The sequence below is a fragment of the Physeter macrocephalus genome, chromosome 9, assembly GCF_002837175.3.
Source record: "Physeter macrocephalus isolate SW-GA chromosome 9, ASM283717v5, whole genome shotgun sequence".
Lineage (NCBI taxonomy): Eukaryota > Metazoa > Chordata > Mammalia > Artiodactyla > Physeteridae > Physeter > Physeter macrocephalus.
This window is the reverse complement of record NC_041222.1, coordinates 80,016,612-80,044,255: the sequence shown is the minus strand read 5'-3', so window position 1 is coordinate 80,044,255 and position 27,644 is coordinate 80,016,612. Positions and strand designations below refer to the sequence as shown.

At 41.0% G+C, this 27,644-nt stretch overlaps 1 protein-coding gene across 10 annotated transcripts in view; it reads left to right on the top strand.

The window, feature by feature from the left end:
* The window catches only part of FANCC (FA complementation group C), a 325,534-nt gene that overhangs the window by 280,031 nt on the left and 17,859 nt on the right, over positions 1 to 27,644 (top strand). For 8 of the 10 annotated variants that reach the window (XM_028494116.2, XM_028494113.2, XM_028494115.2 and 5 more), the window contains 4 exons: positions 10,457 to 10,613; positions 19,753 to 19,805; positions 21,123 to 21,222; positions 26,721 to 26,789. In XM_028494116.2, coding sequence (XP_028349917.1) covers positions 10,457 to 10,613; positions 19,753 to 19,805; positions 21,123 to 21,222; positions 26,721 to 26,789 — 379 coding nt within the window. The remainder of the gene's footprint in view (positions 1 to 10,456; positions 10,614 to 19,752; positions 19,806 to 21,122; positions 21,223 to 26,720; positions 26,790 to 27,644) is intronic. The other 2 variants (XM_024132862.3, XM_024132860.3) reach the window with 1 other exon arrangement.

Sequence of the window (27,644 nt, the reverse complement as noted above, 5' to 3'; positions counted from 1 at the left end):
GCCCCCTCAACCCTCCACTGACTTAAGATGCTCCCTTAGTTATATACAGTCATCTCTCAGTATCCATGGGGGATTGGTTTCAGGACGCCCGTGGATACCAAAATCCACAGATGCTCAAGTCCCTTATATAAAATGGCAGAGTACAGTTGGTAGTACAGTTAGCCTTCCTTATCCGTGGATTGAGTTGTACTTAATTTCTGTATGCATTTAGGCCTGTTTTATTATTTTCTGTTCTGTTTCTTTAGCCTATCATATATTTACACATCAGTACCACTTTGTTTTAATAACAGAGTCTTTCTAATATAAACTAAGGCTATTTCCCACTCATTTCTCTTCTTTTTCTGGGTTTTTCTGGCAATTCTTGATTGTCTTATCTTTCAAGTAAACTTTGAAACCAATTTGTCTAGCTCCAGGAGAGTCAGCTCATGTTATTTGGAGGGAGGCTCATGTTAAATATGTAGATTAACCGAGGAAGAATGGACAACTTTATGACGTTAAGGGATTCTATCCACCTATCCAAGAACACTTATGTCTTTCCATTTTGTTCAGGTTTACTTTTATGATCTTAAGGAGTCTTTTACATATTTTTCACATATAGGTTTTAGACATTTCTTATTCCTAATGGTTTCATTTATTTATTTATGCCGTAGTAAGTGGATCTTCTTCCCATTTTCAAATTGATTTATTAATTTGGAAAGTGAACAACCTCAAAGATGCCATCATTCTTTCAGAAGAAGTAGTTACCAATAGAGTATTGTTGTTTTTCATATATAATTCCTAAAAATTATAATGTATATTTTAATTTCATTTTTTATGAAAGTTATAACTCAGGAATTTGTTAAGGTAAAATTTAGAAAGAGATATACAATGTTAAATTATTTGATGCTTTACCAAAAAGTCAGAACATAATTTTCATGGTTAAAAATATGAAGTCTTTTTTTCTGTCTACTTTAAACTTATGTCAAAATTTATCCAAGAGTCTGAACCTCCTGATGAGTCTGATCAGTTATCTTTGTTATTTATTTAAGATATTGGGTCATAATCAATCTGAAAGTCTGTATAATGTGGTAAGTGTGCTCCACATGCATGTGTCCATCACATCATTTACCTGAGTACACACTGCAGGTTCTAGTGGCTCACCCCAGAAAATTTCATTTTTTACCCTCCAAAGCAATTATGCATAGTATTTACTTTTAAGTAAAATGCTCTTTGCGTTTCACCTTGGTAGCTCTATTTCTGATTTATTTAGTAATACATTTTATTGAAGAATATGGTCTTAACAACTTGTATTTCCAGTCTTACTTTTTCAACAAGAGTTGAATTAAAGGGAATGAGAAGGAGAATGCCCCTCGGCATCCTCTGTGAAACCCCACAAAGCTGCTTCAGAAATTACTGGCGAGAAGAAGGCCTGCTTAGAGAATAGCCACTCTTCCTCGATCAGCAGTGCTCAGATGGAAAGCTGAGGGTAGCGGCTCCATGAGTAGGCCTGAAATCCTTTGCTATTTATTTTACTTGTGATAGCATGTTCTCCCCCAGTAACTAATAAAATTTATTTGGTTTGGAAAATTATGTCTGCTAATCCACAGGGGACAGACTGTCGAGAAATGCTGGGTGGTCTTCAACTTGTCCAATTCTTATGGCTTCAGCTCAGCAAGTTCCCCAAGCAGTGGCCTAAGGGCTGGAGCCTTTCCATGGACACTTTCCCATAGACAGAGCATCCCAGCCACATGTTGACATGGGGAGGCTGATTCACATTACTACCTCCGCACTGGTACCCCCTTTCCCCCAGCCTCTTGAAGAGTTCCCCATATGTGCTGTGTGGTCATTTAGAAACCACGTACTTTCTTTGACCAAGGTTCCCTGCCCTGTGTTTAGCCTTCCAACTATTTGCTTACCACAGTCACCAGTGGAATTTCATCTGGTTTACAATTGGTTGGGTGTCTTTGGCCTTGGCTTCCAAATAAAGTCATGTATTTTCAGAAATGGGCAGCCTGTCTTCTTTTTTTTTTTTTTTTGTGGTACGCGGGCCTCTCACTGTTGTGGCCTCTCCCGTTGCGGAGCTCAGGCTCCGGACGCGCAGGCTCAGCGGCCATGGCTCACGGGCCCAGCCGCTACGCGGCATGTGGGATCTTCCCGGACCGGGGCACGAACCCGTGTCCCCTGCGTCAGCAGGCAGACTCCCAACCACTGCGCCACCAGGGAAGCCCCAGCCTGTCTTCTTTTAAACAGCAGATGCTTGCTCCTCTCTGCAGTTTAGATAACCTAGAGGAACTTCATAATTTCTTGGCTTAAAAGTCAAACCAAACTCCTTAAGTCTATCCCTGGGGTTGCCGTAATAGCCACCTGCAGGCTGCATATTGTGTAAAACCTTTCTGGGAGGGCTGCTGCAATCCTTTCATAAGTCTGTGTAGTACAAGTAATTCTGCATGACATGACCTCTAAGGTAAACATAAATCCATTGCTTCAAAAATATTGAGAAGTTTGATAACTAGTTGGAGAATTTTTTCTACATACTGGAATGAATGAGCCAATGAACAAATGAACGAAAGAGTGGGTATGTGACTGACCAAGCAACTGACCTCATGCAGTAACTGTGAGTGTCAAATACGGTGACCATACAATTATAAATTGTAGACCATGACAGTTTTGAGAGTTAAAAGAGGTACCTATTATAATTATGGTGGGATAACAGACAAAAACCTGTCCCAGGCACACTGGAACATATTTAAATGGGTCCAGTGCTTATAAAATGTTTAGCATGGTGCCTGGCACCCAAAATAAATACTCAATAACTGTTAGCTTGTTGTTGTTATTATTGTTATTGACTTTAAGAATAATTATATTATTTTTGATAATGTTTTATTAGGTTTTCTCAAGCTTATATCTTTTCCTCCTAATGAAATTATCACTGAACTAAGTCCAGATGTAGCTAAATTTCCATTGCTGTAAAAGCTAATACAGCCTCCAAAGATGCTAAATAAGAAAAAACTAAATTACAAGAAAAGGCTAACCTTCAACCAAGCTTCTAGTTTTGTGTTTTTTCAGCTCCGATAAGAAAAAATCAGACTTTAAGGCTTTAAATCTGGCAATCCAGTGGCTAGGACTCGGCGCTTTCACTGCTGGGGCCCAGGTTCGATCCCTGGTCAGGGAACTAAGATCCAAAAAAACGTGCGGCACAGCCAGAAAAAATAAAAGAAAGAAAAATCAGGCTTTAAATATTGTCAGTATAGGTGAATGTCTAAACGAAGAAAAGCTAGTGTAATACCAAGGACAAAAAGTTAGCAAAGCAGTAGTAGTAACTAATACTCCCATTTCTATCTATCCTGGCATCCTCTTTTTTTTCTTTTTTAATCTTACTAAGATATGATCACAAAATTAGTTATTGAAAAAGTTTACTTTTCAAGTAAAAACCTGCTGATACTGATTTGTAATAGACATTCCAGTATGTTTGGATTTGTACATTTCCTTTGATTGGTGTTGCTGCTCTTTAAGAAGTGACTTCTCTGCACATATAAGTGATAATGATGGCACAGTTTCCTCAAATTTGATATACTTCTTCGATCAAGTTTTCATGGAAATACACCTTTGAAATGTAATAGAGAATATTCTTTCTGGGTCCTTGGAATTAAGTAGTTCTTCAAAAAAGTTGGTCCTGATTTCTGTGGGCTACTCCCGCAGCCCAGGCAGCCCTTGATCTCTTTCTGGTTTGGAAAGATGGAACACTGCCTGCGTTCCTCTTGAGTAAGGAAGCTCCTTTCTCTCTTCTACCTCTCAGACAGCGTTAGAACACATTCCCTACCGATGATCACCGCCCTCCGGAACCTCTCTTGCAAAGTATTGAATTCCATATTCTGGTTTTGTATTATAGCTATAAAAAACATTTGGAGCCAAAATTATTTAATAAGCATCTGGACCAATTTCTTTACCTAATTACATCTTTTTCAAGAGGATGGGGCACACAACTAACTCACTAAATTGAGTATTTGGGGAAACAAAGTACAGTTTTTTAAATGTCCAGGAGGCATCTGTCCAGAAGAGTCTAATAGCAGGAGATGTTGGACAGGGTGGAGTGTCCTGTCTAGGCCTCTCCTGCTCTGTGTCAGAAATTATAAAACAGCTATAATGCAGAAAACTTCCTGTGATTATTAGGTAGGAATTTTGGAGAGCCAAGTTTTTAATCTTAATCTGTTTTTCTTGAATTTGTCATTTTGATCAGTATCCAGGCTAGATGGATGGAATAACTGTAGACAGAGTAGGAAAAGGACTGCCTTAGAGTTTCTGTAACTAACACATGTTGAATAGAATGAAAATTTTCAGTGTCCCTAAAAACGTTTTTCTTTTTTTACTTTACTGGCTCTTTAACATTTCCACAGAAATATATACTTTTTATCAGGTCAGGTCAAACAATGCAGAAGTATATACAGAAAATGTCAATTATCCCCTCCTTATCACACTGTAGTACTTCTGGTAACCATACCTTATACTCTTGTAAACATTAGAAATCTATGTGAAACAATTTTGTCTCTTTTTTTAATAAGCTTTTTTAAAAAAACAAAAAGAAAAACAGCATTGCATCATACACATGACTCTGGAACCTGTTTTTTAACCAACATATCTTGGGTATCCCTCAAGGGATATAGATCCAATTCATTATAAAATAGGAACATATTTCCTGATATGAATGGACCTTAATTTATTTAGCTATTTGCCAATGGATACATTCAAGTTGTTTCTATTTTTTCTTTAGAATATTGCTGCAATAAATACCTTCTAACTAATGCTTTTATTTCTGCCAGGCAGATTCACAAAAGTATGGTTATGCTGTCCAGGTATATGTGTCTTTTACAGTTTATTAGGTGGTATCACATGACTTAACCAAAAGGGCAAAGCCATTCCCTGTCCCACTTCTGAGAACACCCGTCTCCTATACCTGCTTTAGCACTGGATGTTATCATTCATCTAAACATTTGCTGATGTGAGCAAGAAAAAATGATACCTCCTTGATGTGTTAGTTTACCCTTCTATACTATTAATAAGGTTGAAAATCTGCATATTTTTACTGGCCATTTGCACTTCTTTTATAATTTGCCTTCTTTTTTCCTGGTTTTATTGAGATATAATTTATATATAATGTAAATTATATATAATTTACATTTACAGTCCAGCCAAATTCTGTTATGCAGTGTATTAAGATCATGTTGCTTTGGTAATTTCTTCATCCAAGATTAATTGTAGTTAGGTCTTTGATGTTCTAGAGAAAAATAGATTTTTTTTTTGTTAATAGATGATTCAAATACTAAACATGAGCCCATAGATTTAATCATTTACAGCAATTAGTAGAGTGTGCTATGAATCAAGGGTAATAAAAAGACAATTGTTAACATATACATTTTTCAAACTGTGTCTGAGAATAGAACGAAAATATTATGTACTTACTGACTTGAGTATAGAACTTACACAACTCTTATGTAAATTTGTAACTGAGCAATATCTTTTAATTCAGATATTGGCTGGAACTACCATTTCACACTAGCTTCCTTTTACATTTGTTCATATCTATCTACTGTTCATCATTCTTAACAGCTCCTGCCTCTGTGCACTGGGCATCACTCGGCCCCCATGACCTCACGATAGAAATTACACTGTGCATATTGCTGTTCAGACGGCTTAGGAATGGGACTGCCTCTGAAGAACTCTAACTGAAGTGAGAAACTTTTCTAATGATGTACACATTTATTTCACATAGATCCTCAAAAAAGATAAGGTGTGATGAGAGCAGGTGTTATTTGGGAAGAGAGGAGCCACTGTGCGGCCAAGTTCTTCCCCCTGCACCTCACAGCTTCCCTGCCTCCCAGAGGCTTTCTGGCTCTGAGACAGAGGCTACAGACACCCTCTCCCTACTCCCAAGGGGTATTCTTCTTCCTCAAGAAAGCTGGACAGAAATCCCTTCCCAGGCGTCTGTTAATGTGGCTAAAATTGGCTGATAGCCTGGACTTTTGAAAAGACTTCCCTAGACACTGAAGGGAGTGAACACAGGGTCCAGGCATCTGGCTCACCTGGGAAAACTGTCTGCTCTCACCCCTGTACCAGGCTCCAGCTTCTGAGCAACATCCTCCACTCTCCTGCCTGCAGGGTGGAGAGGCTTATATATGACTTGAGGCTGAGGACTGGCTCCAGCACCAGACCTCCTAGGTTCAAATCGTGGCTGTGAATCCTCGGTCCCTCTCCAACCTCAAAAAATAAGGATAATAATGGTACCTGTTTTGTAGGGTTGTTATGAGGATTAAAATACAAATAAAATGCTTAGCATTGTTCCAGGTGAGACCTTAATAAATGGCAGCCACTGGTCCTTCAGCCTCTCCAGCTCCTCTCATCCGGCCCATCAGCAGTCAGCCTAAAACACCACCTTTCAGGAACACACAAGGCCACCACCCTGTGTGGCTTCCTGTTGTCGCTCACTCCTAGCACAGCCATACCTCTGAAGACCAGTCTGCAATGCTGGCTGCACTTCCACTCTTCTTCTCATGGACTCTGCCTTCAGCTTCCATCACTCCATCCCCATCCCACGCTTTCCTTGGGGAGGTCACAAAGGGCCTGCCCGATGCAGTCCTTGTGTTCCCCTCCGCATGTCCTCAGCCCCTCAGCAGACTTGGTCACGGCTGGACTGGCCTTCTCTTCCTTGGTGACATGGTTCTCTGCTTCTGTGTCTCCTGTCTGTCTGGCGCTCCTCCTTCAGTCTGCAGCTCCTCCACCTCTTCCTTTACCTGTTGAAACTCCTTGGAGCACAGACCTGGGCCCTCTCCCCACTCAGACCTCTGTCTCTCAGAGTTCTCCTCCATTCTCTTGCTGCTCCATGCCAGCTGACAGCTCCCTAATATAGATCTTCAGCCCAGATCTCTCCCCAGAACTTCCAACTTGGATATTCAAGGACCTACGTCATACCTCTGTTGGATTGTGCCTCAGACATTCTAAATTCACACACCCCAAACTAAGCTCTCAGTAAATCCTTCACAAATCTTTTCTTCCCTTCTTTCCATTGAGTAAATTGTATGTCCATCCATCTTGCAGCTCAAGAAACTTGCGACAGCCTTGATTCCTCCCTCATCTTCACCAGCTCTCACCAAATTCATTGCCAGTATCTCTTGATATTACTGCTAGAATACATCATCTCTCCTTCTCCAGTGCCACGCAGGTCCAAGCTAACACCAGCTCCCCCTGGAAATTTGCACCCACTCTTTTCTCTGAACTGAGTTCTCTGTGCAGCAATCCGAGTGATCTTTGAAATGTAAATTGGATCCTGGCACTCCTCTGTTTAAATCCTTCTGGGCCAGGGCTTCCCTGGTGGCACAGTGGTTAAGAATCCGGCTGCCAATACAGGGGACACGGGTTCGAGCCCTGGTCCAGGAAGATCCCACATGCTGTGGAGCAACTAGGCCCATGCGCCACAACTACTGAGCCTGTGCTCTAGAGCCCGCGAGCCACAACTGCTGAGCCCACATGCCACAGCTACTGAAGCATGCGCACCTAGAGCCCATGCTCTGCAACAAGAGAAGCCACTGCAATGAGAAGCCCGTGCACCACAACGAAGAGCAGCACCCCCGCTCGCCGCAACTAGAGAAAGCCCGCATGCAGTAACGAAGACCCAGTGCAGCCAAAAATAAATAAATTAATAAATTTAAAAAAAAAAACAAAAACCTTCTGGGCCAGAATAAAACACCAGACCCTTGCCTTGCCTATGGTCCTGCACAGCCTCATCACAGGCCGCCTCACCTTTGCTCTCTTCTGACGCAGCTGCTGTTCCCTCTGCTGAGGTGCTCTTCCCACTACTCTTCACCTTGCCTATCCCACCAAGCTCGTCTCCAGCTAAACTCAACTGGAGAGGCTGTCCCTGACCACCTGATCTAAATTGGGCCCCTCCTGATATTCTCTTTTTCCTCAGCCTGTCCTTTTCCTTCATTGCCTTTATCATAGTTTGGTGTGTGTGTGTATGTATATATGTATGTATACCTCCCACTGGGCCCTAAACCACTAAGGATACAGATTAGGTCTGTTTGTTCCCAGTTGTTTGGCCTGCACCCAGCACATTGAGTGCCACACGGGAAGTGATTAGTCATCTTCCTTGAATGCGTGACTACCAGCTCCTTGCCATCAAGTATAACGGGGGTGGTGGCATGGCAATGGCAGCCCAAAGCACTGGTGCCACAATAGACTACATCCGTAGTGTGGCCCCAGAATGTGCCAGGTGATACGAGTTTGGGGCACCATGGCAGTTCTTCATTGCCAGGTATGGAGAGGTGAGGGAAGGGGGTCCTGTAAGACTTCCCAGAAGAGCTGAAGCTCAGGGTGAGATGGGAGTTATAAAAAGGGTCGGATGAGGGCCATGCCTCCCTCCCTTTCTCCTGCCCTTCTGCCTGCTCCTGTGACAGACCCTACAATTCTTCAACCTCTTCCAGTCTTGCCCCAGAGTTAATCTAGGACAAGGTCTACAGGAGTTAGGCTATGAGAGAAGAACAAAAAGAAATGACTAGAAATTGCTACCCTGTGTCTTTGCCTATTCATTTCCTGCCCCCGTACCCATTCCCTGGGCTTCATGCCAGCTCCTGCAGAGAAGTGGCCCAGAAGTGATGGTGAAGGGAAAGACCCTGAAGGGGTTGTTGGGTAATGGGAAACCTTTGTGTCCCCAGCTTTCATTTTTCTTATTAAAAGCAGTAAACATCTTTAGCAGAACCTGGAAAAGCACTCTGCTCTCTGTGGTCCTGCAGGTGAAAGGGCAGGAGCCCTTGGAAAAGCAGGGCCGAGAGAAGAAAGCCAAGTTCCACCAGGTCAGAATAGGCTCAGCATTCACAGGGAGGGCCCCCCCAGCCGCTGGCTCAGAGTTAGACAGATGTCCGCCTAGTGCTCCCTCCCAGGAGAAGTAGAATCCCTGATTCACTGACCTGACATAGGAGGAATCTCCAAATACATTATCCTGTAGAAATGTAACTATACAAAATGGTTAGGGTCTATACTGTATCATGCTGTGGATCAACTGTTGATCAACCAGTCCAACCACCTTTTATGAAATTATTACTAAAGAAAATTTTCAACAGACTTACAAATACAGTGATTAAATATTTACTATGTGCCAAGAACTGTCCTAAGCACTCACTGTACATGTGTTATTATTGCATTTGATCCTTCTGACCACACTAGGAGGGAGGTAGGCCTATTTTACAGATGAGTAAACTGAGGTTTAGAGGTTAAGTAACTTTCCCAAGGTCATATACTGAGTAGGTGGTGGCTCTGGGACTCAAACCCAGGGCTGACTCCACATTTTAAACCATTATGATGCACTTTCAAACATAACTGTTTCTTAAATTAAGGACTGCATTTACCTGGATATCTCAAGGCCTTTATCCATCACATTTTTTATCACTCTCTTTCTTCCTTCACTATATATTTATTTGTCCTTTTTGAAAGCATTTTTCTTTCTTGAGTTGAAGTGGAAGCATATTTGCAAAGGGATACTTGGTACATATTCATTGATACTATAAATATTAACTGCTACTATGACCATAATGAAAAAAAGTCACAGATTGGATTTGTTATTGCATATTGAACTCTTTTTTTTTTTTTTAGAGTATAATTGCTTTACAATGTTGTGTTAGTTTCTGCTGTACAATGAAGTGAGTCAGCTATATGTATACCTATATCCTTTCCCTCTTGGACCTCCCTCCCACCCAACTAGGTCGTCACAGAGCACCGAGCTGAATTCCCTGTGCTATACAGCAGGTTCCCCCTAGCTATCCATTTTACACATGGCAGTGTATCTACATGAAACCCAATCTCCCAATTCGACCCACCGTCTCCTTTCCCCACTGTGTCCACATGTCCGTTCTCTACATCTGTATCTCTATTCCTGCCCTACAAATAGGTTCATCTGTACGATTTTTCTAGATTCCACATATATGCGTTAATATACGATGTTTGTTTTTCTCTTTATGGCTTACTTCACTCTGTATGACAGACTCTAGGTCCATCCACATCCCTACAAATGACCCACTTTCCTTTTTATGGCTGAGTAATATTCCATTGTATATATGTACCACATCTTCTTTATCCATTCATCTGTCGTTGGACATTTAGGTTGTTTTCATGTCCTGGCTGTTGTAATAGTGCTGCAATGAACATTGGGGTACATGTGTCCTTTTGAATTATGGTTTTCTCAGGGTATATGCCCAGTAGTGGGATTGCTGGGTTGTATGGTAGTTCTTTTCATGTGCCTCTAGGCCATCTGTATGTCTTCTTTGGTGAAATGTCTATTTAGATTTTCTGCCCATTTTTTAATTGGATTGTTTGTTTTTTTGATGTTGAGCTCCATGAGCTGTTTGTATATTTTGGAGATTAATCCTTTATCAGTTGCTTCTTTTTTCAGTGACTCATTTACATTAAAGTTTTGTTTATTTCTTACTGAAAGGAAGAAGATTTCTCTCCCCACGTCAGCTATACTCTGCCTCTGGCTTCGGCACCTTCCCAGCCTTGAAAATACAATGCTGCATCTTTTTGAAAAGCTTATCTCCAGTGAGAGAAATTTTCTGAGGAGGATCGAATGCTTTATGAAAGATTCATCGCTGGTATGTGCTGGGTTTTGATGAGGAGAAAAATCCCTAAAGACGATGCTGGGTATCATTTCTTTTAGTCAGCACAAGCAGAAAAAAATGTAAACTAAAGAGTGATTGGCACCTTTTAAAATAATCATTATCTACATTTTATTTTTGAAATGCCTAATGTAGGGGGCTTTTCTGCATACTTAGAGCATGTATTAAAAATAAGGTGAGGGAATTCCTTGGTGGTCCAGTGGTTAGGACTTGGTGCTTTCACAGCTGTGGCCCCTGGTTCAATCCCTGGTCAGGGAACTAAGATTCCACCAGCCCACAAGCTGAGTGGCACGGGCAAAAAAAAAGGCAGGCTTCGAGATTTACTTGATCATTGCACCTTATATGGCATATTCACAAGAATTGACCTGACATTTGGACAACAAATTTTTTAAAACAGTATTTCTCATTTCCACATGAAAAGTTAAGTTTTAAAAAGTGAGTATCTTATGAACAATAGGAGGAATCAATTAACAAAGAAAAGCATTCAAAAAATAAACTTTTAACCCTTCACTAGAGGAAAAATAAAATACTTAAAAGATACAAAACAAAACCCCAGAAAAATGGTTAAAACAACAAAAACAACTGAGAATTCTGTCAGTTTTCTTTTGTTGTCAGCCTGCCAGCCTTGAACCCTCCCTCCATTCAGGGGCTGCCCAGTCTCCGCTCTACTCAGAACTTCTCAGGCCTGGGAAGTCTGGCGCTTAGTGGGCCAAATGGGCCCCATTGCCTAATCCAGTGTCAGGGGCCCAAGCCCTCTGGCAGTCCTCGGAAGACCAATGGGGATGCTTTCCCTCTGTGGGAGGCAGCTCTGGAATTTATGTGCATTTTTGTAAGAACAGGAATAAAGACCAATGCACTCTGAAAAAAACAATTAAAAAACTACAGGAGGTGTCATGCTTCTGGGGCCTCTTACAGGAACCTCAGTGGGCTCTAGCATGTTTTCTCATTAGCTTTTGTAACCTAGGGGAGATATGGGGCAGAGATTTGCTTCCTATTGTACAGATGGAGAAACTTAGCTCGAGGGAGATGGTGAACCGTCAGATCTTATGTTGGTGTTCAGGAAACTGGGCGGAGGAGAGTGTGCGCCTCCCTGCTGAGCTGAGGCGTGTGTTGGGGGTGGGGGTGAGTCTCTGCATAGAGTGCGCCGAGGTTGGCTGAGTTTGCACAGCACCCCCTCCGACACCTTCTATTTGTTTAATTCACTTAGAACTTCCTGGTTTTTTTCTTTCTCTTTTAAATTGGAGGCTGTGTAAGAGAATTATAATTGAATCTGCTGCCTTCTTACAATATCCCAGTTCTCTTTTTAGGTCCTGATCAGTCCCTACCAGCTCACGTGTGTGACCATGGCCGTGCTTGCCTTCTCCCTATTTCCTGGGCTCCCCTTTGCCTTCCCATTCTGGGGCCTTCCAGGTGACCATGGATAGTGTTGTAGTCGCCAACAGCCATGATGCTTTCATCTGCAAGCTAGCTGGCACAAATTGAACCCAACTGATTTAGAAGTTTATAGTGTTTGATAGAAAAAAAGAAAAGAAGATAGATATAAAGACTGAGAGAGCCCAAAGAGAGTTACTTTTAGGAAAATTCTCCTTGACCTCATCATTCAAAAGAGTTGCATATTATGGTGAAAAATAAGAAGGCACTTTATATTAAAATAATTATAATAAAATTCAATATAAACAAAGGCTTTTAGAAGCCCCTGGCAACCCATTCAAAACATTACCTTTATTATCAGGTAAATCTATTTCTAACTTAAATATACATGCTATAATTTAATTTGCTCTGGTCCTTTTTCAGTGGCAAAATATAGTAACTGAGCTATTTTCTTGCTTTCAAGGTTCTCATTAAATTTCCTTTAAGTCTTCTCCCTATAGAAAAATTCCAGTTTCATCGACTTCTCTAAGTTGGTTTGATTCAGCAACCTTGTGATTCTTCTCTGAGCCTCTTTGCGTCCTTTTCCCTGTGGCCCTAGGGCCTGAGCAGCCCTTCAGTAAACACAGGATACTGTGTATGAGAGAGAGAGAGCAGGCGCTCCCATTAAACATCATATTGTATAACCTTCGGTCTCCAATTTACAGTTTAAAATGATTTCCCCCAAACAGTTTTGAAGTCAGTTGATTTACCAAGAGCATTTATCAGGATCATGTGTGTAGACATTCAGAGCTTCCATTATGGTTAAAGAGGAGATTCCAGAGGGTGTTATTTGGTTTAATTTATTGTGGCATTGGCAGGATGTAACCCCTCTGTGCCTTATGGTTCAAGGAGGTAATTATAATACAGAGCTGCAAGTCCTTGATTGGCGTGGGCTGCTCTCCTCAGGCATACTGGGCCAAAAAAACAGGCAGGCTGGAATAAGCCTGTGACGTGACTGAGTGATTGGAAGGGTAACCTGAAGAACCTGCTTCCTAATTGCATCATCTGATTCATTTATCATAGCACAATATCTTGGTGCAGTGACAGGACCGTGCATAAGTATCAGAGAGATCTTGAAGACTCAGCTAGCACAGGACTGCGGTACTTTCCTCCAGAAGAAACTCGATGCCTATTACATTAGAGCTGGATTCTGAGAGTAATTAAAGTGTGATGGTCTACATAACTTGTATTTTATATGGAGCACTGTTAATTATGTTTCCATCTCTTGGGACTATCCAGAATTAGCCCTAGAAATTCTATAGTTACCAAGATGTTGCAAAAACAAAAGATAAAAGTGTAGTACAGGTTGTACAAGTGAAATAATCTCCCCAAATGTTCTTTGGCCTCTCAAGGACGTGAGGCTTGGTATTTTCCATTAAGACTGTGAATAATAAGGTACTAACCTAATAATCACCTGAATTCTAAGTGCATGTATATGTTTTTGACTTCTAAAATAAAAGTAAGTTTTCAAAACCTTTTTACATTTGAGACTCACCCTTTGGCTCTCGTGGGCTGGACCTCCCCCAAGTACATGCCCACCTGCCACATTTGGTACTCCTAAATAAACCAAGGTATTAACCTCAGTTTGTCATCTACTGAGCAGACTGACACTTTTCAAAAGCAGATGGTCTTATGTGTCTCTTGACAGAACAGGCAGTGGAAGACCTAATCCATAGCTTCAGACCTGACCTTAAAAACTGATGTCACCAAAATCAGTGAAAGCCACTTGCTAATTATTCAGCTTTCTTGGCACTGTTTGGTTTCCCAAGGCTGGCCCCAAATCAGAAGGATGTTATGTTTTCCAGTTACAATTCTGTTTGTGGAGCCCAGAAAGCTATTGTTTATATTCCACATTCGAATGAAAAGTGCTGGCTGGGTGGCACTGTGCTTGGCTGCCCTGCTGCATGCCAGGGCCGGGATATACCCTGGTTCCCATGCCCTCCCATTTGATCCTTCGCTGGCTGGCCCCTCCAGCGGGATCTAGAGATTTGCCCACGAAAGAGTGTGGGGGTGGGGCGGGGGGGTTGGTTTTGTTTATTCAGATTTTAAATCAGGAAACACTCCTGGTATTCTCTTCATAGCGCCCTTAAAATTAGCTCTTTATCTTGTCAAGTATACCTCAGTAAAGATAGGGTGAAAAAGTAGTTCTTGATCTAATAAGAGCTTAAGAATAATAAACATGCAGATACCTCAGTGTCCTGCTTGACCTCCCTCATATGAGATAAGATGCATTCTTGTTTTCATTCTCCAGATAGCAATCATAGCCACTTCCAAAAGAAAAAGAAACTTCTTTTACACAAAATTCCAAACACAGCTCCCCTTTAATAAAAAATTATACTGAAGAATTAACTCCACATCCTGGATGATGTCAGTTTTCTCTGTTTGAATAACTTCTTACTAATGTTCTAGGGTTTCTTTTCCTGCTTTCTCATTAGCAGTCTTTTAAGCATTTCTTTTTTGAGCTTTTTAATGTGATGCATGTAATTTAACAAAAGCTGAGGTAGCTAATTTAGCAGTGATCGAATAGAAAAGTGTGGAGGTGGTTTCTGCTTGTAGCTAAGAGGTTAAAAAAAAAAAAATCTCAGACAGTAATTGCACTTTCCAGCATCGACCTCAGGGGGGCACCAGATCACCCAGCATTGTCTGTAAAGAAAGAGGCCTAGATCTCAAGTTCTGTTTTCACTGCTGGGGATGCAGGACTTGGCAGCCAGTCAGGGATGAAGGGAGAGAAACAAAAAAGAAAAAAGAAAACAAAACAGGGCAGTAGTTGACCTGGGAGGTCACTGCCATTCAGAGGCTGAGCCAAGAAGCAGCAGGGGGCTGAAGAGCTATCTCCCCCCCGCCCCCCCGCACCACGCTCAGGCTACACAAACCAACAGGATAGAGGCCACTGGGCCAGGCTAGAAGAGGAACTTCAGATTTGGGGGATTTTGCTCTGCTTCCAGAGCTGGCATCCCTGTGTCTTAACCCTCTCAGAGAGCACGGGTAAATTTAAAATACAAAAGTACATTTGGTACTTGTTATTTTTTTTTTTAAGCCCAGAAATGACAGATTTATCACTAATTAAACAATAATTGCATTATGGAGTACTGAAAAAAAATTGCTTGTAGTATAAACAACATCTGGTAAAGATTAAAAAGAAAGAATCATTTTTCCAAGCTCAAATTTGTTGAAAGAAATGTGAATGTTTTGAAACAAAACAGATCTTAAAATGCAAAAGGGATATTTACAGTCTTAAGTTTGGTATTTGAGAGAAACGAAGAAAATGGCATAATAAAAGAAAATACATGTTTATAAAGGTTCCTTATTTTACATGACAGAGGTGAAGATTTTTTATATAAGTAGATTTTTTTTTAAACCAAATTGTTTTTGAACTCAGTAAAGGAGTTTTTTGAAATGAAACTTATGAAGAATCTTTTTTTTAAAGAAGAGTGTTATTTCTTGATGAATAGTCACCTTTTAACTTATATATTAAGACAGGGGCTCCTCCCTGTCAAGGGTTTGGAAGAGTCAGCTACACAGTGGCACGTGATTGCTGGCTGTCGGGTAAACTGGAGGAAAAGCTTTTCATCAGCAATTAATTAAAAAAAAAACAAAAAACTCCATTCCGGAGTGAACTATATAAAACTACATAAACATAGATTATGAAAGAGAAGCTATCCCAGGCTTACTGAACTTCAGTTTATCTCTCACCTGAAATTTCTCTCTTTATGTTTTTAGGAAAACTATCTATGAAGGGTGATAAATGTAGATGGCTTGAGAATTTTTTTTTTCTGTGTCTTCACTGCCTTTTTGTTTTTTATGAGAGGCATTCACTTTTCTCTGTGAATTACCTCAAATCATAGTATAATTTCCCTTTCTGGTTTGTATTCTATCTTTTTCTCCCCTCTACCCATACTCTTTCTTTCTCACACACACAAAGAATCAAAAAATGATAGAAAAAAGGAAAGATTTCTTCCTGAGAATTCTGTTCTTCTGTGTTCTTGGGCCCCTTTCAAGTGGCAGGTGGCTTGTAATAATCATTGATGAATCGGGATGAAAACAGGTTAGACACTAAGGACAGAGAGCAAGCATTGATGTTATTTGTACAGTTCACGGCACAGAATGACAAGCTGGCCTCTCTGTCACCTCTGCCTACAATGCAGGCCTAGAGAACGCGGCCGCCACGCACTTCTCTATGTTGCTTAGTCTTCCCTTGTTTTTTCGAGGGATGGGAATGGGCTGTCCTTCTGGGCAGAGAGGAGATGAGCAATGCAGTTCTGGGTAGCTGTGGCAGAGGGAAAGGGATGAGCACCCCAGAACAATCTGGCCCATAAGAAAAGGAAACCAGAGTCGAGCTCACCGTCATCATCTTCCATTCATCCTCTGACGTTTAGTGAAAGAACTGGGGGCAGCGTGAGGGGAGAGAAGAAGGGCATAACTCCTGTTATTGATGGCCTCCTGGTAACATAGTTTCCCTAGACTTGAAATAATCTGTACACGGAAATCGTTAGACCATATGGAGAAGAGAAGAGCTTGAGAGGGAACAGATTTTGGTAGGATGGAGAAAAACAGACATAAACAGATGGAACCCAAGAAAGGTTTTCTTTTCTGTCCTCATTTTAACAGGAAAGATAATTGCCTGGATTGTGGGGCTTCGGAACTAGGATGTGGAGCTCTGGGTTGCAGAGTGACCTGTTGTGTTAATGTAGTGTCCCGTTTTAAAAATAAAACAGGATACAGAGGGGTTAAATGTTTGCATCTCCCCTCACATGGATGCTGTAAAGATTTAGGGGGGGGGAATTTATGGCTTCCAGAGGAGCATAAATTAAGACTTTAATTCTATTTAGAGGATTCCCTTGATAAGAAAAGCGGCTTACGTTTGCTTTTGTGATTTGATGTCACTGGGACACATGCCTGGCCTGTGAGCACTCCGGGCTTCATGAGGGGACTCACTGACCTTGAAATTATGTGCTCGGGAAGTGGGAAGAGTGTCATTTTTAAAACCATCCATAAAGGCTGCAGATGAGAAAGCTGTTCACAACTCTGGAGTGGCGAGGGAGACTGGTTTTTAAATCAAAATCTCTGCCATTGCTGTTTCAAGCCTGGTCACCTCCAGGAGGTTCCCCTGCCTCCTAACATCTTATCTGTTTTAAAAGCTAAAACAGGTTGTAGAAGCAGGTTGAGAGCAACCAAAGGTCTGAAATATTTGGACAGAAAGAAATCTAAGAGGAGAGTCCATTGGCATGGAGAGAACAGGCAGATTCCACACAGTCTGTAGATATTTAAAACATTTGATTGAGCTGTTTTGCTAGAAAACACTGCATAAAAGAAGAGCATGTCCAAGCTCTTGTCCTCTTTCAACAAACTGAGTTAGAGCTTTCTTGCTTTCCCCCTTGCTTTTCAAGTTAGCCCTGTTCTACATGTTGGATCAGCCTTTTCTTTGCCATTTGGAAATCCCTGTAATCAGTATTGAATGATTTTCTACTAGCATCAAATTTATAGAGTGGTTCTGGAGTAGTTAAACCATTTAGAACAAAGGGAATGGTTCTATTTTACCATTTTCAATTTTAGTCTTATTTTCTATCAATGCATTTTTAGGCTCTGTGTGTCACATGACAGTGTTGTTTGGTCTTAAACACACATTGTCTATATATAAGACTGAAAAATCGTTCTGGCAAATTTGATGAATCACATTTCTTCAGGACGTGCAGTTTGCTCTTCCCTTCTTTTTTTTTTTTTTTTTTAATTTATTTCTTTTATTTTTTGACTGCGTATATATAAGACTGAAAAATCGTTCTGGCAAATTTGATGAATCACATTTCTTCAGGACGTGCAGTTTGCTTTTTCCTTCTTTTTTTTTTTTTTTTTTTTAATTTATTTATTTTATTTTTTGACTGCGTTGGGTCTTCGTTGCTGTGCACGGGCTTTCTCTAGCTGCGGTGACCGGGCGCTACTCTTCGTTGCGGTGCGCGGACTTCTTATTGCGGTGGCTTCTCTTGTTGCGGAGCATGGGCTCTAGGCACGCGGGCTTCAGTAGTTGTGGTGCACAGCCTCAGTAGTTGTGCGCAGGCTCTAGCGCACAGGCTCAGTAGTTATGGCTCATGGGCTTAGTTGCTCCATGGCATGTGGGATCTTCCTGGACCAGGGCTCAAACACGTGTCCCCTGCATTGGCAGGCAGATTCTTAACCACTGCGCCACCAGGGAAGCCCTGCTTTTCCCTTCTTGTTTGATTTTTCCATTATGAATACATAGAAACTTCCATGATATTTTCTGGGCATATATCCAGTGACCTTTTAATAACGGCTATTATTTACAGTGAGGCTGAAAAGCAGGGAGATTAACTGACTTGTATGAAATCAAAGCCAAAAAATATTCTGCCTCTCTTCTGTTGAACCTGCCTTTCTTCTGCCTCTCTTCAGTTTGAATTCTGCCAAATCACTCTGAGTATATAATGAATTTATCTGTGAAAATTTTTAGTTGGTTTCTTTTAGATAAAAATGGACATCAGTGAAGGATTAGGGAGTATGGATTACTCAGAAAATAGAGATCTGTAACTTACAAATCGCAAATCTCTCTTCAAATAAAAGGAATTATCCCATCATTTTAACAAGTGACAATGCTCTTGCCTGAAGCCTTCTGTAACAGCCTGTAATGGCGGTGTATGAACACTAGATGGCGCACATTCAATGTTACAACTCGAAATGCCAGCGCAGGACAGGGTGGAAGAGAGTCTGGAGATAGGCATCATTCTTTCTTCAGCTTGGTCTAGAAAACTTAAGAGAAAACGCATATCCTTTTTTTCTGTTTTTCTAGTTGAGGGGGTATGAAAAAATGTTTCCCAAAGCTAGTCATATCAAGCTCAATGTGACTCAGAGAAATTCGCTATAGAGCCAATTCACTAACCTTTTGATGCTACTGTAAAATATCTTAGAACCCAAATGGCATCTTCCTCTGGCTTAATGTCATGCTTTGAGCTCTGGCCAAAAAGATATGGAATCTGGGTCAGGCCCACTGAAGCCCCACCCAGGCCACAGTAGGTCGGCTTCTGCAGATTTATACAATCAAAACCTGTCATAAAAATACTCGTGGAATAAATTAGATTGCTTTCATCATTCAAGATGATGGTATCTTTTTTCGTCTGAAGTAATTTAAGCTGCTAAGTTCATAGTGCACTAAGATGTAATATTATTTAGTCTGGCATGGTAGTGGCCACTGCTTTCCTCAATAATAATTCTAAATTATGCACTCATTTCCTAATAAGCAGGAATGAAAAGATAGCCGGCCCAGATTCGACCTTGAGGCACTTTTAAGTCATGTGAGGAGGTCAGACACACAGGGCACATTGTGTAAAACTAGCAACACAGGTAGGCTCTGTGTCTTCATTACAGCATGCCGGGAGAAGGTACATTTTAATGTTCCATGATACTTAATGACTCTTTTTTCTGTAGCATATGGGCTTATTGTTGAAAATGTGGAACGTACAGAGTATAAGGAAGGAAGAAATAAAGGTTGTACACAATCCCCTGGCCCCAAGAGAACTACTGTTTGTATTTGTATGTAGGGCTTTTGCTATGAACTGGTTCTTGTTTTTTTCTAACTCACAGGAATGTACCCATTTTCTAGACACCAGCAGTTCTAGACAACTCATTTGCCTGATAAGAGCAAGTCATTATTGATGAAATGCTTCTGATATTTTACTTTCTCATGGTCTTTTCCTTACAGCCTGCAGCTGCCTGCCACCCTGCCATATTCAGAGTTGTTGATGAAATGTTCAGGTCAGTATTGTGCTGTTTCTGCTAGTAAATTGGTGTAAATATGTTCAGCTTCCAAATGCGAATGAAAAACTCTGTGGTAGTCTCTGGCTGTACCACGGGGGAATTAGTTTCTGCTTCCATCCCCTCCTGCTGAGCTTTTTGGTAAAACCCAAATGTCAATGTATATTTAAAAGCCAATGCCTAAAAATTAAGATAACTATCTTTTTTTAACCTTTTAAAATTCTAATAATAATGGTAGAAAAGCAAAATTACATTAGATTTACATCATTCAATATTCATGTAGAATTTTTCTCAACTCAAAATAAAGCGTAGTAGTGTTCTCCCTTCACCACATGAGGGCTGACCAACCTTTTTAAAGGATTTGAAAGCCAAGGAAAACCAAGAATAATAAATAAATGATGCCATTCTTAACAGAGCTCTTCTGAAAGGCAGAATCAACTATTCATGTTATCTTACAGCACACTAATTTTTATTCTGCAAATACCAGAACTTCATGGTAAAGGCATTGGGTTTACAATGATGAAAGATGAGGAGACCCCTGGACATTAGGTTGGGTAATGGCTGACAGTTAGTGGGGGGCCGGACTTGCCCACCCGGGGAGGGTTTCCAGCCTCTTTCCTGGGTGCTGGTACAGCCAGGGTATCTACTCTCTTTATCCCATCCCCCTTACACTCAGCAAACAGAGGCCCCATGGCAGACAGCAGACACTGGGGAAAAGAATTTTTACAATAGCAAGTAATCCAGCATTTGGGTTGGTCTTGAAACATACCAACTTTAAGCTAAATGAGTATAGAAATAAGTCAGAATGCTGTTTTTAGTTTAAAGCTAGCAAAGTTTCAGTTGATTTTTTTGTTATTGTTTAAACAAACATAAAGAAAAGTTAGTTGTGTGAAAATTCACAGAAAACAAACCAGGAACATGCAGATTCTTCCACCACTTTGCTGGGTGGATTTGACTGAGCCATTTTAACCCTGGGGGCACCTCTTTCTCCACTTGCAAAAGCAAAAGTTCTGTGGATGTTGCATTTCTGGGCATACAGTGTGCAAATATTTGTAAAGAGCATTCCAGGCCCATGTGGAAGGGATATGAAGTGCTTAATAACTTAAAAAACAAGAAAGGGAGCTCTGCATGTTTGCAATTTTAAAGAAAATCTTTAGAAAAGGGATTTCACGCAAGGACTGAAAACTGATGAGTTGAGATACTGTTGAAGCTTATGGCACAAAAAAGTGTTTCCATTTTTCCCTTTTACATGTTCAGGTTCACGTGTTTGCCAGGTTAATCACTGAATGTGTTGTGATCTGGCTTTGCGTTGCTCAGGTACGCACTCCTGGAAACTGATGGAGCCCTAGAAGTACTAGCTGCTATCCAAGTGTTTACACGATGCTTTGTAGAAGCTCTGGAAAAAGAAGACAAGCAGGTTCGTTATATTGCAGATATTATTCATTCCCCCAAAGAAAAGAAGCTGTTAAGAGTATTTGATTAATCACCAGAAAGGAGCACTTTATTTTCAGTGATTTTGATAGACTGTTTCGTTCAAGAAGAAAGCTTCCAAATGAAAATCCCAGCAAAGGTAAAACCATTTTAATTGAAAGTAAATCAAGATGATTCCTGTCTGTCCTGTGTCCTGGTACCCAGAAGCATTTATCTACTGCTGCACAGAGAACTCTGCCATGCCAGCACGTGACACCCCGAGAAGGTGAACGTTCTGGGCCCTGTGTTGTATGGTGTTTGTCAAGCAGGACTCTGCCCCTCCCAGGCTAGAGAGAGATATTCTGGAGTCTATATGGCATGTGCTAAGAAGGAAATGCCACTTATTACAAAGCAATACTGGACATTCTTAATTATTAGTTTCCATTCATATCAGAGACCTAAATGTGAATTGGGTTCCAGGGGAGAAAGGAGATAGAGTGACAAGGAAATATTTGAATAATTGTAGACGAGGAGCTAGGAATGGTCATGATCAAGAGGTGTCAGTTGGACTCAGTAAGCAAGAAGCTGGACCTAGGGATCTGCAGGAGGACTTGCACTGGGGGGCCGTCAGCAGAGGCAGCTGATGGATTAGAGTGACCTGTGTAACAGGAGCCTTTTCTACCAGAGAGCTTTTGTCTTTGGGCATTCTAACTGGCCTGTACTTCTGATGGCCACAGACCTAATGTCTGTGTAGTGCTTTGCCTGTTCAAGTGCCCAAGTCCACTGCAGTTTCCTGTGAGATATGTCATGGTCCCTTGGTATGCTTTCTGCAGTTTGACTTAGGAGAGCACTGCTGTGATGCTTGGTTGTACTACAATCCCATACACTCCCTACGCGAAGAAACCTCTCAGGTTTTAGCAGAGGTTTCTGTTTTTTAAGACAATGATAAATATTTATGATGCTTTTTTCCCATCTTTTCTTTCCCAAGGGAAGTTAGCTAGACTGTAGCAAACAGCACTATCAATGGTACCCAGCCTGGAATTGGGGAGGAGAGCTCTGCTGAAAGGCACTGGCTGGCCCTCACGCTTATTTTGAGGCATAACTATAAATATCTTTTATCTTCCGTGAATATTCTTAGTATTTCCAATTAGGAACTGACCTCTAGAAAACCTGTGCCTTTGACTCCTGGAACAGACCTAGGTTAGGGCGGAGGGCATCGGTGAAAGAAGTATTGCTCTGTACCGTTAGCTTGAGTCTGTTTTCCTTACCAGCTTTTCCCCTGAGTTGCAGGGTTGGCCTTGGCACTTTAGATTTGGACTGGTTGAACTGTTCTTACAGTCACTTTTAATGTAAAATAGTACCCTGCCCAGGCTACATGTGTCTGCTGGTGTGAGGGGCACAGATTGGGTTCTGGTGGAAGGCAGGGCAGGGATCCAAAAAGAAACAGGAATTCACTGCCCTCACCTTGGGTTCAGGATACAAGAGCAATAACCTCTTAACTTTGCAAATGCCTTCATCCACATTTGTTATGTCATTTCTTTTCATGGGGCTGTTCCTGATTGCCTGCCTTTCTAGTCGATGCCATTCTCATCATCAATCCCCTGCCTTCCTGAGTGCCCCTTTGTAGATTAATCATAATCCCTGATGCATGACATCCTTTGTCCTACTTGGTCCATGCATGGCCCTCTTTTCTTTCGGTGTTTTATCCATCCATCCACATATTCATTCTTAATAAATGAATATCTACCAACCTGACATCCAACAAGACCTGGCCCACTAGTAGCAACTTTCAGGTATCTACGTGCTCCTCCTCTGTCCTGTCACTTTGACTTTCTCCCCTCAGGTAGCTGCTGTTTTGATTTTTTGTTTATCATTCCTTTGCTTTTTCTGAAAATAGTTTGATCACGTGTATATGATTGATAAACCGTGTTTTCTTTACTTGTGACTGTTTTTGCACTTTGTAAAACAAACAACAGATAAGAGTAGCACACCGTATGTAGTCTTTTGAGCCTTGTTCTTTCCAGCATTGTGCTACCAGAATTGCTCTGTGCTGTGCCTGGTCGTGGTCCTGGTGGGGATTGCTGTGTAGTGCTCTGTTGGGAAAGTGTACCACAATGTAGCCATCTTCCTGGTGGTGGGCTTTTGGATTATTTCCAGATTTTGTTTTCTTTCATAAACAGTGTTGCTCTGAACATTCTGGGGCATATACTGAGGACTGGAAGTGCTGGTTATTAGGAGTGCTTTGGCAGATATTGCCAAATTGTTTTCATACATGCTTGCGCCAATTTACATTCCCCCCAGAAGTTTGTTTTTTTTTTAGAATGATATCTTTTTTTTTACATTTTTTTTCATGTGGACCATTTTTAAAGTCTTTCATTGAATTTTTACAATATTGCTTCTGTTTTATGTTTTTGTTTTTTGGCCGCGAGGCATGTGGCATCTTAGCTCCCTGAACAGGGATCGAAACTAGCACCCCCTGCATTGGAAGGCGAAGTCTTAACCACTGGACCGCCAGGGAAGTCCCTCCCCACAGCAGTTTATGAGAAATCCCATTAATCCACATTCTTTCCCATTGTCAGAAATGTTTATCTTCAGTGCTTCTCATTCTCTTTTTATCCTTTCCTCTCACCCTTGTTTTAGTTGGAGAGCACAGTGTAGCTCCATCAATGTGCCCAGTCGGACTAGTAGGCAAAAACTTAAGGCTGTCATGACAAGCCTCTCTTCTGAGCTTGCATAACGAATGGCTCCAGTACAAACAGCAAATCAGTTCAGGTTCTGGTGCCAGTAGTGCAGAGTTTAATAATGTACTAGACTAAATCTCCCACAGATTAAAAACTATAAACTCTGGGGAAAATATTTTTAAAAACTATTTGAAGGTACTGGAGAGCAACCCCCAAAGCAGATTAAAACTGGAGGGGATTCAACCCTTGAAAAAGGAAACCACATTGGGTAATCTTCTAACTTTTCCATGAGGGCTCTCATGTAAGGGGTGGAGGGGGCGTTGAGCGGGTGGAGGGGTGAGGGGGTGGCCAGAACTCAAGGCACAATCTGATTGACTTGAGGTGTCAAAAGACAGAGCTGTGGGCTGCCAGAGGAACAAAAAATAGATGGGGCAAAAGAAACTAATATAAAAAGATAAACCCAAATATATCTACAAGTACATTAATTACAAAAACTAAGTGAAAATCAACTAAATATACTAGTAAAAAAGCAAATATGGGACTTCCCTGGTGGCGCAGTTGTTAAGAATCCACCTGCCAATGCAGGGGACACAGGTTCAAGCCCTGGTCCAGGAAGATCCCACATGCCATGGAGCAGCTAAGCCCGTGCACCACAACTACTGAGCTGCGTTCTAGAGCCCGTGAGCCACAACTACTGAGCCTGCATCCCACAACTACTGAAGTCTGCATGCCTCGAGTCGTGCTCTGCAGCAAGAGAAGCCACTGTGGGCTTCCCTGGTGGTGCAGTGGTTGAGAGTCCGCCTGCCGATGTGGGAGATGCGGGTTCGTGCCCCGGTCCAGGAGGATCCCACATGCCGCGGAGCGGCTGGGCCCGTGAGCCATGGCCGCTGAGCCTGCGCATCTGGAGCTGTGCTCTGCAATGGGAGAGGCCACAGCAGTGAGAGGCCCGTGTACCACAAAAAAAAAAAAAAAAAAAAAAAGAGAAGCCACTGCAGTGAGAAGCCCGCGCACCACAAGGAAGAGTAGCCCCCACTCACCACAACTAGAGAAAGCCTGTGCACAGCAACGAAGACCCAACGCAGCCAAAAATAAATAAATAAATAAGCAAATATGTCAGACTGGATGAAAAACCAAGTCCCATTATATGTTGTTTTCAAGAGACCCGTTCTAATTATAAAGACACAGATAGGTTAAAAGGAAGGAAAGGGATACGTAATGTAAATAATAAGCACAAGCAAGCTGGTATCTACTAGCAGCAGATGCATTAGGTTTCAAGGTAAGGAGTATGACCAGACAAAAACGGTACATTTTATAATTATGCAATAGTTCATCAGGAGAAATGCCAGTTACAAATGGATATATGCCTAATAACAGAGTTCTGAAATACACAAAGCAAAAACTGACAGAAGTAAAAAGAGAAATAGACAAATCCACAGTCACACATAAAACACTTGGAAGTAAATTTTTAAAAAGGTGTATCAGTTTTCCTGGAACTTGCCTGGTGGCACAGTGGTTAAGAATCCGCCTGCCAATGCAGGGGACACGGGTTCGATCCCTGGTCCCAGAAGATCCCACATGCCATGGAGCAACTAAGCCCGTGTGCCACAACTACTGAGCCTGTGCTCTAGAGCCCACGAGCCACAACTACTGAGGCTGCATGCCACAACTACTGAAGCCCGCACGCCTAGAGCCCGTGCTCCGCAACAAGAGAAGCCACCGCAATGAGAAGCCCACGCACCGAAACAAAGAGTAGCCCCCGCTCGCCGCAACTAGAGAAAGCCCGCACGCAGCAATGAAGACCCAGTGCAGCCAAAACTAACTAAATAAATAAATTTATTTTTAAAAAAAAAAAGGTGTATAAGACCTCTACTTGGAAAACTATAAAACATTGGCGAGACAAACTAAAGAAAACTTAAACATATAAAGAGAGAAACCATATTCATGAATTGTTGAGATGCCTGGTTCAATGTAATCCTAGTTAAAATCCCAACATGGTTTTCAAAACAGAAACTGACAGGCTGATTCTAAAACTTATATGAAAATGCAGAGGGCCTACAATAGCCAGAACAATTTTGCAAAAAACAAAAGAAAAAAAAATTCAGACTCCCATATTCTTATGGGAAGCAGAGGGGCAATGGTCCATCTTCTGTAACTGCTTCAAGGCTGAGTAGGGGCCTGTCAGGAAGTAAAAATCTCTGGATGCCTGATCTAGGGGCCCCAGGGGCAGGACAGCTCCTTGTTTTAAGTTGGTATGGGCTGGAATCCTCGCATAGCCATCATCTTGATGTGGAACTGTTGTAACGGTTTCCATAGCCTTTCCATGAATCTCCCTGATGATGAAGCACTTTTTGTAACAGCATCATAGTACAAAAATATCTGTAAATAACAAAAGACTTAAAAGGCATGGTTAAACATCTGATTATATTTAATTTAACATACGAAATAATCTTCATTAAATATTTCTCTTTGAGATACCTCAGGGGACCTCTAAGGTATCCCAAAGTTAGCTGGAAATCAAAACTTTAATTAAAATTTGATATTTTGGAAAGTTTGTCAAAAAGTTTTAAAACACTTGGTCAAATAAGACCATAGGTCACTGTGAGACAATACTTATTCCTTAACCAAAGTGACAATAAAAGATTTCAAAGGCAAAAAAAAAAAAAAAAAATCAGAGGATTCAAACTACCTGATTTCAAGACTTTAAGCTATAGTAATCAAGACCAAGACAGTGAGGTATTGGCAAAAGGATAGAACAGTGGAACAGAATAGTGTCTAGAAATAGATCCATACATATATTAATATGTAGTCAACTGATTTTTGACAGAGATGCCAGGAAAATCAACGGGGAAAGGAAAGTTTTCAACAAACGGCACTGAAGCAAGTGGATATCCAGGTAGGAAAAAATGAACTTCTACCTCACAGACACAAAAATTAATTTGAGATGGATCATAGACTTCAAAATAAATGCTAAAGCCATAAAGCTCCTAGAAGAAAATGAAGAGAATATCTTTTTTGACATTGGGATAATCTAAGATTTCTTAGAAGGAATGAAGAAAAGCACTAGCAATATGAGAAAAATGGATAAATTAGACTTCATCAGAATTTAAAACTTCTGGTGTTTGTAGACATCCTTAAGAAAATGAAAAAGCAATCCACCAGCAGGTAAAAAATATTCTCAATACATATATCTGACAGGGGACTTGTATCCAGAATATATAAAGATCTCTTACAACTCAAGAACATAAGAAGCAACTCAGTTTTAAAAATGGACAAAAGACTTGAATACACACTTCAAAAAATGTGTATAAGTTGGCAGTAAACACATCAGGAAAATGAATAGTAAAGTCATAATAAGGTAATATTTCACACCCACTAATATTGCTAAAATTAATAAGATTGACAATACCAAAAGTTGACAAGTATGTGGAGCAACTGAAATTCTCACAAATTGTGATGGGAGTGTGAAGTGGTACAACCACTTTGAAAAACTACATGGCAGTTTCTTATAAAGTTAAACAAGCATCTACTCTATGACCTACTAATTCCATTCCTATGGTATTTACCCAAGAGAAATGATAGCACATATCCACAAAAAGACATAAATGTGAATGTTAACTGCAGTTTTATTCATAACAGCCCCAAACTGGAAACAACCCAAGTGCCCATCAATGGGAGAATAAATAAACAGATCATGGTATATTCATACAATGACTACTTCAGAGCAATTTTTTTTTAAATGAACTCCGCA